A 12,323-nucleotide genomic window follows, 5' to 3' on the forward strand; every position below is an offset into this window, starting at 1 on the left:
TCCCACAGGCCTGTCAGTTACCCAGAAAACCATTACAGTGTGTCTCCTCTTGGCGGGGACAGAGGGATGCCGTACAGAAACCCTTCGGCTAGTTTCTCCAGTCCAAGCTCTGGGTTTAACTCCACTGCACTGGGGGTGCCGGGACTCGGCGGACCCTTTGTCCGCTATAAACCCTCTCGAGACGGGTCAGTGCTGGTTAAATGTTTGTTTTTTGTTTCTTTTTAAAGGATTAGTTCCCTTCAGAATTAAAATTTCCTGATAATTTACTCACCCCCATGTCATCCAAGATGTTCATGTCTTTCTTTCTTCAGTCGAAAACAAATTAAGATTTTTGAGGAAAACATTCCAGGATTTTTCTCCATATAGTGGACTTCACTGGGGTTCAACGGGTTGAAGGTCCAAATGTCAGTTTCAGTGCAGCTTCAAAGCACTCTACATGATCCCAGACGAGGAATAAGGGTCTTATCTAGCGAAACAATAGGTCATTTTGTTCAAAAAATAAAAATGTATGTACTATTCAACTACAATTGCTCATCTTGCACTGCTCTGCGATATGCCACGCATTATGTAATCACGTTGGAAAGGTCACATGTGATGTAGACGGAAGTACCGAAGTAGATCTCATTTTCTCCTCCAACTTCAAAATTGTCAGACATCATTGTTTTACCTTTTTTTTGGTAAAGGCCATTTGGCTTGTAGATAAAAAGTATATAATTTTTTTTTATTTTTTTTAGAAAATGAAACCATCGTTTTGGTAGACAAGACCCTTATTCCTCATCTGGGATCGTCAAGTCATCTTCATTTATATAGCGCTTTTCACAATACATATTGTTTCAAAGCAGCTTCACAGTGATAAAATTTATTATCAAGCTAAAGCTGGTTTTTAATTGAATCACTTCTGTTGTAAAAATTGTTAATTATTACTTTAAGGGCTGCTTAAATGACACCTTTCCTACTGAAAACTGAATATATTTAATGCATTCTTGTCGTTCATTTACGTGTTTAGTCTTTAGGTTTGCATGTGTATGTGCGCAGAAGCTTGGTCTTTTTTTAAAAAGTGATATTTGATCATGTAGAGCCCTTTGAAGCTGCATTGAAACTGCAGTTTGGACCTTCAACCCGTTGAACCCCAGTGAAGTCCACTATATGGAGAAAAATCCTGGAATGTTTTCCTCAAAAACCTTAATTTCTTTTCAACTGAAGAAAGACATTGACATTTTTAATGACATAGGGGTGAGTAAATTATCAGGAATTTTTAATTCTGAAGTGAACTAATCCTTTAACCGTGTGGCATCAGTATAGTACATTGCAAAACTTTCCCTTGACTGACCTTGTCTATTGTCTGTTATTTTAGTTCAAAATATGAGACTTTCACAGAGAATTTGTTAAGTTCCCAATTAATGGCATATCTAAAATTCATAGATATGGCATTCATTGGAAACTAGGGCTGATGTTTTCATGCAATTTGACCATATAGGGATGACATTAGCTTATTATCACCAGTTATCATCACCTAATAAATCCTGTCAGGGTGAACATTTTGAAAGGTTTTATTTTGTGATAATGACCAGATAATTGTACATTATCGCACTTTTTACAAGACATCTGATTAATTGGATGGATGAATGGATAATATTGATTTGACCTGAAATTACATTATGTAAGAAGGAAGAGGCACATGATGATGACGTGAATTTAGCGCAGTGTAAAGGGTTTAAAAAGATGGACGACAGTGACATTTAAAAAAAAAAAATGAAGCTGAGATGTGTTTTTTAAAAAGCTTAGCTACTTTTAACTTGTTTTTGGACATGTTTGACTATTGTGTTACATCATTTGTAGCGTGTCTTGGTTGCTGCATCCTTTAAAATGCTGTTTTGAATCATTAGGGATTGTAATACCTAGTCCTAGTAAGCAAACTGAAGTTAAAATATCTAGTGTTCTCACAATATTCATTATTTTGCTCCACACTATTGGAATCTGATACAACAGAATGTTATAAATGTTAGTGAGGGTAGAAATGAACATCTTCAGGCGCTGCTTAATGTTATCAGTGGGTGTGTCTGATGGAAAATGAGGTTGCGGTTGAGGCATGTATCGGCTAGACCTACAGTGCTGATTCACAGGCCTATTGTGGGTTTGTGTATGATTGTATATGTGTATAAATCAGAGGTCATGGCATGTATAGGCAGTCGTGGTGCTCTTTTGTGTGCTTCATGGTTGGCTTCCCTGTTCAACCAGAGGAACTTGTTGTGAATGTTTTTTGAATCGAGTTAACATACATTGAATTGTTCACAGAGAGAGAACAAAAAATCACGTTGACTTCTTTTTTATTTTTCCCCTTTTCAGTGTTCACATGCATTCATATTAATGTAATTATAAAAAGTATGTCATTGATTAGCATATTCTGGTTGTTATGCATCTAATTAGGGCTTGTCCCCTCCAAACAGTATTCCCATGACAAACACCTTAAATATTTATAGAGCTCACAAAGAGCTTTATAAGGTGGATAATTTAGCTGATTGTGTTTTTGACTCATATTTTAAAGTCTGCATAAAATCAAAATGGACTTTTTTACTTTGTTAGTGTACTAAGTGTATCTAAGATAATCCACAGAAAAAATAATGTTTTTGTAATCTAGTCAAAATCTGAAAATATATTTCCCTTCTGGAATGGTGTTCTTTCCCTGAAGATGTCAGTTTGATGGTCTGGGGTGAAACATCCTTAAAGGTGCAGTAAACAATTTTTGAGAATCATTGTTGAACACTGTTCATATTTGAAATCAAACAAACACACCCCTCCCTTCATTGCTCCACCCCCAAAATGCACAAACACACAATGCAAAAATCGATGTCTCTTTATCATAGCAGAAGTAAAGCAAAATAAAGCTTTGGAAAAAATAAAGCAAAGATGACGAATGAATGGCAAGGAAGAACAGAAAATGAACATGCAGTACACGAGTATAAGCAGGGCTTGACATTAACACCCGCCGATTGAATTTTATATATAATGTATACATTGTTCAATTGTAGTCATTTAAAAGGGCATCTGAAATAATAAACTAAGTGCAATGTAGTGTTGTCAAAAATATCGATACTGAAACATCTGAAACGCTTCCAATACTCATTTTCTGCAGAATAGATACACAATACCAGCTGGGTTTTCTCTCTTGCTCATCTCTCTGACAGCGAGTTGACACACAAACCCACCTCTCCTCACTCACTTGTTTCATTGGCTCCAGATGAATATTGTTGGTGTTACAGGGCTTGAATTTCGGCGTGGGATTGCGTGTATTGCGCATAATTTTACTCCTTCCCGCAGATTTCGTGTTCACCCAAAGTGCGCTCTTCATCAAGCGGCCTTGAGATTGTTTTAGCTGCTTATTGCGCTTAAACAGTCAAATACACACAAAACAATGTCAAATTGCCAGTTATGGCGAGTATTCACGTAAACATAGTCAGTTAAGTTAAAGGTGCCATCGAACATTTTTTTACAAGATGTAATATAAGTCTAAGGTGTCCCCTGAATGTATCTGTGAAGTTTCAGCTCAAAATACCCCATAGATTGCCTATTTTGGGGCATCATTAACTATGCACTGATTCAGGCTACGGCCACTTTAAATGCTTCCGCTTGCCTTAAACAGTGCATAAACAAAGTTCACACAGCTAATATAACCCTCAAAATGGATCTTTACAAAGTGTTCGTCATGCATACTGCATCCATGCGTCGGATTATGTGAGTATTGTATTTATTTGGATGTTTACATTTGATTCTGAATGAGTTTGAGGCTATATGCTCTGTGGCCAAAGCTAACATTACACACTGTTGGAGAGATTTATAAAGAATGAAGTTGTGTTTATGAATTATACAGACTGCAAGTGTTTAAAAATGAAAATAGCGACGGCTCTTGTCTCCGTGAATACAGTAAGAAACGATGGTAACTTTAACCACATTTAACAGTACATTAGCAACATGCTAACGAAACTTTTATAAAGACAGTTTACAGACATCACTAAAAATATCATGTAATCATGGATCATGTCAGTTATTATTGCTCCATCTGCCATTTTTCACTATTGTTCTTGCTTGCTTACCTAGTCTGATGATTCAGCTGTGCACAGATCCAGACGTTAATACTGGCTGCCCTTGTGTAATGCCTTGAACATGGGCTGGCATATGCAAATATTGGGGGTGTACATATTAATGATCCTGACTGTTGCGTAACAGTCGGTGTTATGTTGAGATTCGCCTGTTCTTCTGAGGTCTTTTAAACAAATGAGATTTACATAAGAAGGAGGAAACAATGGAGTTTGAGACTCACTGTATGTCATTTCCATGTACTGAACTCTTGTTATTTAACTATGCCAGTGTAAATTCAATTTTTAATTCTAGGGCACCTTTAACATACAGTTGTGTAAAAGTATAATGAATCAGTGCGTCAGTTCTTATAGTGACAGCAGCCTAATATACCTGCTGCCAAATTATGAGATAATATTAAAAATATCCATATGGCAGTTTTTTTTCACATGATATTGTTGTGATCAATGATATTACTCTGAGCTTTTCTCTTTTGTAATGTCTCTCAGCCATCTCTCTTTCTACAGTCTATCTTCAGATCTCCCTCTTGCTCACTCTCTTTCCACCCCTATCATGAGTGGACATGCCCCCTACTGCTGATTGGCTACAAGTGCGTTGTGCTGCTCGGTCCGATCCACTTTAAACAACATTTCTCAGAAATCACTTACTGCACCTTTAACCACTCCCCTCTAACCATCAGTTAAGAGATGTATTAATATGAAGCCCCGCCCTCTATTCAATATTCCGTTTCACTTGAAAATACATCACAATAATAATTTGAAGTTGGTTGCAACATTTAGCTCAGTGTTTTTCTAAAGTTTCCCTGGATGCGTCAGCAGTTTAAAGTGCATTAGAGCGTTACAGAGATGTTGGGGTATTGTGAGTCTGTTAACATTTCACACTGACTGTGTTTATGGTGGTGATTCAGCGAGATGTGCTAATGAGTGCTATTATTAGCCCCATCAGATCCAGACGTACATCACTCAAACCCACAGGGTGACAAGTGACGGAACACATGGGTTGCAACAGACTGAGGATTGAATGTGACGTGTGTATGATTAGTGGTGCGGTGTAAAAATTGACCCTGTTTTGTTTCTTAATGCACATAATGTGCTTTAGTCATTGGTTTGTGTTATAGGCTAACAAACAAAATGATTGTCTTCATTATCTTTTATTCACCCTGTGCACACTTTTCATAATAATCCATTACAGACAGCGGTACACCACAATATGAACAAAAAAATTGGACTGTACTTCAGTTTCTTTGCAACTTTAAAGTGTAATATCTTTATCTGCCTCTGAGACAACTTTCTTTTTTGGCAGATATGACCAATAAAGTCTGATTTAAATCACATCCCTTGTTTTCTGCGAACATTATTTCAAGCTGCTGTAAGCGATTTCCCCTGTTTTGCTAACTCCACCACATGTCCTTCTTCCAAAACCCTGTTCTCCAATGACATGTCAGCCAACCTGAACTTGAGGGGTCAATGTTTAGCTGGTTAACATGATCAAGTAAGAATATTAATAACATGTTCATATTTGTTGTTTGTGTAGGTTTGGGTCAGTCCAGCGGCCTCTCCAGCCATTTGACCCACATGTTACTGTCGATGTCTCGAGTGGAGAATCGTCATCTGGTTTCACTAGCCAAGAAAGCACAATGGAGCGCAACAAATCAGGTAAACAAACACATAATGGAGCGCCAGTCCTTAAACAAAAACTGCTGTAAATGTTAACTGTGTGAACTCTGCCATCTGCTGGATAAACTCAGAATATGGGTTGCACTGGTGATCAGAGGCTGTGAGATGCTATTCAGGCATAAACTGAGTGGTGGACTGACTCTAATCAATATTGTTATTGTTAACTAAAACTTAAACTGTTAAAAATATTTTTCTTTATTGAAATAAAATATAAATATTAGATGAAAAATTAAATGTTATAAAAACTTAAGTCCCCCAGTAGTAAATAATTTTATTCCTTAAAACTCCTCTTTCATCACCAAAATGACAAATTAAAATTTTTCCTGTGGAAAATAAACTAGTTCATGCCTTTAAAATAGGTTGAATGTAACTACACCCTTGCCTCATTTAGTATGAATATGAATATGCTATGTCTATGGGTGGGTAAATGTATGGGCTTTTCCAGATCTTTCGATCTAATATACAAAATAAGCTCACGCAATTTACAGATGAACGCGGAAAAACATGTGGAAAGCAGCAGCTTTCGATTCTGCTCTGATATCCGCAAGACCACGGCGCACAAAGTTTAAATCCCATCTGGCTAGCGCGCTTTCCATAATGTTTGCACATTAAGTCAGTAGGCGTCTTTTGTGGCTGTTCAAACACATTCGACCACATGAGTGTTTACACTACGAAAGCAATCCGGTCTAATGTGTTTTCGACTACCTCTGAAAGTGGTCGAAAGTGGACAAGCTCAAAAAGTTTTAGACACTTTTTACACCTGTATTTTAGCATCATCCACTTGTAATCCGATCGACCAAAATGAATCTTAATACCAGGTGTAAACAGGGCCTGAGAGAAACACAACAAACATCTGAATATCAAGCAGAATAAAGAGTAGCAAACACCCTTAAAGGGTTAGTTCACCCAAAAATGAAAATTATGTAATTAATGACTCACCCTCATGTCGTTCCAAACCCTTAAGACCTCCGTTCACCTTCGGAACACAGTTTAGGATATTTTAGATTTATTCCGAGAGCTTTCTGTCCCTCCATTGAAAATGTATGTACGGTAGACTGTCCATGTCCAGAAAGGTAATAAAAACATCATCAAAGTAGTCCATGTGACATCAGTGGGTCTGTTTGAAGTTTTTGAAGCATCGAAAATACATTTTGGTTCAAAAATAACAAAAACTACGACTTTATTCAGCATTGTATTCTCTGTTCTCATTTTCTTCTTCTGTTGTATATCCGCTTTCACTCCACAGTGACACTGCTTCTTCTTCTTCTTTCCTGTTTCCTGTTTTATGGCGGTTGGCATCCAGCTTATTGGTGCATTACCGCCCCCTTCTGCTCCGGACAGTGACGCGATTAGGACATCCACGACATGCACACCTACGCACCATTTTAAAAAATATAGCGATACCAAAATACAAACAATGTAGAATAGCTTGAATACAGCTGTATTCGAAGCTCGGGCACACCGGATAACACGTAAGCAGTGTCACTGTTCGGTAATGCACCAATAAGCTGGATGCCAACCGCCATAAAACAGGAAAGAAGAAGAAGAAGAAGCAGCGTCACTGTGGAGTGAAAGCGGATATACAACAGACCCGGAAGAGAAGACAATGCTGAATAAAGTCGTAGTTTTTGTTATTTTTGGACCAAAATGTATTTTCGATGCTTCAAAAACTTCTAACTAACCCACTGATGTCACATGGACTACTTTGATTATGTTTTTATTACCTTTCTGGACATGGACAGTATACCGTATACATTTTCAATGGAGGGACAGAAAGCTCTCGGACTAAATCTAAAATATCTTAAACTGTTCCGAAGATGAACGGAGGTCTTACGGGTTTGGAACGACATGAGGGTGAGTCATTATTGACATAATTTTCATTTTGGGGTGAACTAACGCTTTAAGACGAAGTTCACACTGACACCAGGTTACAAAGCGACTAGAAATCATTCATTTTCAGTGAGAGTCAATGTGAACTGTGCTTCACCCCTTTGTGTTTGTGTGTTGGACAGAGCCCATGTGGCATGTTCCTGCATCGTCACGAGGTGTGTCAGTCAGCTCAGCTCAGAGAAGACCGACCCGGCAGGATGTTGCAGGGAAGGACTCTCCAAACCGCCACTCTAAGGTGAGCGGTCATCCTCATGATCATGGTAACCAGCTGATGTTTAATTTGGCTCTCATGTATTAATCTCTCTGCTCTCTCTCTCAGGGTGAGGCACACTATTCCAGTCACTCCAGCAGTAACACACTCTCCAGCAATGCTTCCAGCAGTCACAGCGACGAGCGCTGGTTTGACGGGGTGGGAGGTGGGGTTTCCGGTGTCCTGAGTGACCCCTCAGACCCCGACCCTGACCTAATGGGCAAGGGAGGGTCCAGTGACAGTGGCATCGATGCATCTCTCTACACGCCAAGTCCCAACACTAAAGGAGTCAAACCTAGCCGCAGTCTTGCAGGAACCCCCCACAAACCCCTGCATGGCTCTGCTACCTACAGCGGCTTACAGGAGCTGTCAGGAGGAGGGAGGGAGGCTGGAGAGGGTCGTCGCAGGGAGTCGTCACCAGTCATTGCTGCATCAGCCAGTCAAAGCAAGAACTATCGCACACGCACATTCCCCCCTCCGGGATCGGCCAATGCTGACAACTTCAAAGCAAGGTATTGTGTTTATTCTGAAATGTAAAGACTACCATTCAAAAGTTTGAGACAGTAAGATTTTTTGTTTTTATAAAGAAATTAAAGGGGTCATGATGCTTTTTAATCATTTTTTTTTTAAATCACCTGCCTAAAACAACCTTGATCGAAGTCCAGATATTATTTCCTCAAATATCTCTGTCACAATGTGAAATACTAGCATAATGCCCATGCAAAAGCATACACAAAGAAAGAAGACGCGGCTTCAGTGAATTGTAACATTGTCAATTCGTGGATGCAAAAGCAGAACCACTTTGTTTGGCCTTCCAAAAACGGATGAAATTAGGAATCAGGGGTTAAGATTCATTTATAAAAATGTTCTTGAGCAATACAGCCTAAGTTTGCTTTTGCACAGCACATTTTATGGAGGACAGCTTCCTGAACCTGGAAGAGTACAACGCCGGCTATGAAACATTCAGCTCGTGCTTGCAAAGTTGGTTTTGATCGATCGGCTTGATCATCCGCATTTTCAGAATCTGACTCCCACTCAAACTGATATGGTAAAACCGACAACATTATTATTAACTGTGTTACAAATGCTGAAGCTCAAGATTATGGTAAGGGGCATTACATTTCCAACACACGAGGTGTTTGGCCAATCACAGCGCACTGGGTCTGCTAGCCAATCAGCGCACTCTGAGCTTCTTGGAAGAAGGGGCTTTGTAGAGAACAGTGCGTTTCAGACCGACTGGGAATAGAGGAGCTGCAATAACAAATAAACAAAATAATGAACTTTTAAAATAGTATCATATGACCCCTTTAATACATTTATTCAGTAAGGATGCAGTAATTTGATCAAAAGTGACAGTAAAGACATTTACAGTGTTACAAAAAATTTCTATTTTCAAAAATGCTGTTCTTTTCAATGTTCGTTTCATCAAAGTATCCTGAAAAAAGCATCACGATTTCAACAAACATTAAGCTTCACAACTGTTTTCAACATTGATAATAATAAGAAATGTTTCTTGAGCAGCAAACCAACATATTAGAATGATTTAGAAGGATCGTGTGACACTGAAGACTGAAGAGTAATGTTGCTGAAAAATCAGCTTTGATCACAGGAATACATTACATTTTAAAATAAATGAGAAAACTGTTTTCTTAAATTGTAATTAGAGATGCACCAATATAAAAGCAAATTTTCACATCATGGATATCGGCCGATAGTTTAAAATAGGCCGATAGTTAGGGCCGATATATACTGCTGATATATACAGGGCAGGAGAATGCATTGATTTTGTGCTTTGTTTAAAGAAAATGCTAAGAAACCAGTAACAATAACATTCAGAAAGTTAAGAAATAATAATTTAATCTTCAGAATTTAGTAAATGTGTGTTAATATTAATTTGAGTTATGTGTTTAAGTAATACCAGTTACTCTGAAACAAGTTGATGAAATTGAGAGAATAAAGTTTTTATTTGCATTTCTTTCAAAATATAATAATTAAAAATATAATGATTAATTATTAATTTAATTTAAAAGGCAGAATCCCCGATCTATCTGTATCGCAGATATCACTTTGAATTATCGGCTAATTATTGGTGGAGAAAAAATTAGTATCGGTGCATGTCTAGTAATAATATTTCACAAGATTACTGTTTTAGCTGTGTTTTTGATTCAATAAATGCAGCCTGGGTGAGCAAAAGATACTTCTTATTCATTGGAGAAATCTTAATGACCCCAAACATCTGAATTGTGTGTATATTCAGGGCTTGCTATACCCCTCAAGGGTATAAGACCCCTGCTGTGGCCGATAAACCACGAGCTTTCAGATCGTCAACAGTCACACCCATGTCAGGCTCCGCCCTGCTGTCAAGCTCCGCCCCCAAATCATTTAGTAAAAGCAAGAGTGCATGGCAACAGGAGGAGAACATCACAGCAACCAGCAGCACCTCCACTGACAGCAACAGCAACAAGTACATATGTTTATAAAATGTATTTTCATATTTGTGATTATGAAAAACATGCATCACATGTTTGAATATTTGATTATTGTGTGTGCTTTCAGGCAGGTGGATATGAACAGTAAGAACGTGTTCGGACAGCCTCGGTTACGTGCCTCTCTGAGAGACCTGCGCTCACCACGCAGAACTCACAAGAGCACCATCGAAGACGACTTGAAAAAGCTCATCATTATGGACAACCCTGCGGACACACCATCACGGGATGCGGTGAGCACACACACAAACGCTAAAAAGGATACCGTTTATTAACACAACAATGACTCAGACTCATTTGTGCATTGTGTGTTTGTTCTCCTCTACAGTCTCCTCATCGAACCCTGCAACGTACTTTCTCAGATGAGAGTCTGTGCAGTGGACGGAGAGATTCTAGTTATGCAAGCACGCCTCTTTTTGAAGGACAAGTGCCGCCCAGTGACCTTCTCTTCACTTGCACGCTGCCTACTCGTCGCCACGGACACAATACTAACCTTGGAGCCCTCATGCCCAGTAAGAAAGGTGGGTGTCATTTGCTAGTCATAGTCATTTGGCATGTATTTACTGTTATCTGCTTATGGCATTGGAATAAACTGTTCATTTCTTACTCTTCCAGTACCGTTGTCTGCATCAGAGTTGTCTCTAACTGAGGTGAGGGATAAGGTTCCACCTCTCAGAAGGCTGGACCCTGGACTCATGCCCCTTCCTGACACTGCCTGTGGTCTGGAGTGGTCCAGCCTCGTCAATGCAGCCAAAGCGTATGAAGGTATGAGGCCACAGGCCACCCTGGCCACGGTTTATAAGTCAAACTAAGATATTTCTGGAACATAACACAAAAAAAAAACATGCTTTGGTAAAAAGTCATAATTTATAAGATAATTAAAGGGTTAGTTCACCCAAAAATGAAAATTCTGTCATTTATTACTCACCCTCATGCCGTTCCACACCGTAAGACTTCGGAACACAAATTAAGATATTTGAAATCCGATGGCTCTGTGAGGCCTGCATAGAGAGTAATGACATTTCCTCTCTCAAGATCCATTAATGTACTAAAAACATATTTGAATCGGTTCATGTGAGTACTGTGGTTCAATATTAATATTATAAAGCGACGAGAATATTTTTGGTGTGGCAAAAAAAAAACGAAATAATGAATTATATAGTGATGGCCGATTTTCAAAACACTGCTTCAGGAAGTCTTTGGATTGTTTCGAAGCGCCAAAGTCACGTGATTACAGCAGTTTGACACGTGATCTGAATCATAATTCGATACACTGCTTCAGGAAGCTTCGGAGCACAAATGAATCAGTGTTTTGAAATCGGCCATCACTAAATAAGTCATTATTTTGCACCAAAAATATTCTTGTCACTTTATAATATTAATATTGAACCACTGTACTCACATGAACCGATTTAAATATGTTTTTAGTACATTAATGGCATCTAAAATACACCTATGAAGGCCTCACGGAGCCATCGGATTTCAACAAAAATATCTTAATTTGTGTTCCGAAGATTAATGAAGGTCTTACGGCTGTGGAACAACATGAGGGTGAGTAATAAATGAGATTATTTTCATTTTCAGGTAAACTAACCCTTTAAGGCATTTTATAACTTTTAATTTAATCTTTTTTTGTCATTTTTGACATTTATCAAAATAATGACTCATTTTTACTTTTTATCTCATTATGACTTCTTATTTCATAATTTCAGCTGCTGTAATTTAGATTTTTTTTTCTCAATTATTACTGTCATAATTTTGACTTATTTCATAATTTACTTTTTATCTCATAATTGACTTCTTATTTCATTACATCAACTGTCGTAATTTTGACTTTTTATCTCATAAATATGACTTTTCATAATTTCAACTTAGTCCTCAAGTTCGACTCATACTTTTGATTGATCTCAGATTTTTGACTCAATT

The 12,323-nt window shown here is 38.2% G+C and overlaps 1 protein-coding gene across 3 annotated transcripts in view; it reads left to right on the plus strand.

Annotated features, from left to right (window-relative positions):
- The window catches only part of sipa1l3 (signal-induced proliferation-associated 1 like 3), a 107,306-nt gene that overhangs the window by 89,048 nt on the left and 5,935 nt on the right, over positions 1 to 12,323 (plus strand). For all 3 annotated transcript variants that reach the window (XM_067390526.1, XM_067390528.1, XM_067390527.1), the window contains 8 exons: positions 9 to 185; positions 5,629 to 5,750; positions 7,784 to 7,896; positions 7,981 to 8,423; positions 10,169 to 10,375; positions 10,468 to 10,630; positions 10,726 to 10,918; positions 11,013 to 11,162. In XM_067390526.1, coding sequence (XP_067246627.1) covers positions 9 to 185; positions 5,629 to 5,750; positions 7,784 to 7,896; positions 7,981 to 8,423; positions 10,169 to 10,375; positions 10,468 to 10,630; positions 10,726 to 10,918; positions 11,013 to 11,162 — 1,568 coding nt within the window. The remainder of the gene's footprint in view (positions 1 to 8; positions 186 to 5,628; positions 5,751 to 7,783; positions 7,897 to 7,980; positions 8,424 to 10,168; positions 10,376 to 10,467; positions 10,631 to 10,725; positions 10,919 to 11,012; positions 11,163 to 12,323) is intronic.

Source organism: Chanodichthys erythropterus, chromosome 7 (genome assembly GCF_024489055.1).
Source record: "Chanodichthys erythropterus isolate Z2021 chromosome 7, ASM2448905v1, whole genome shotgun sequence".
NCBI classification, from domain to species: domain Eukaryota; kingdom Metazoa; phylum Chordata; class Actinopteri; order Cypriniformes; family Xenocyprididae; genus Chanodichthys; species Chanodichthys erythropterus.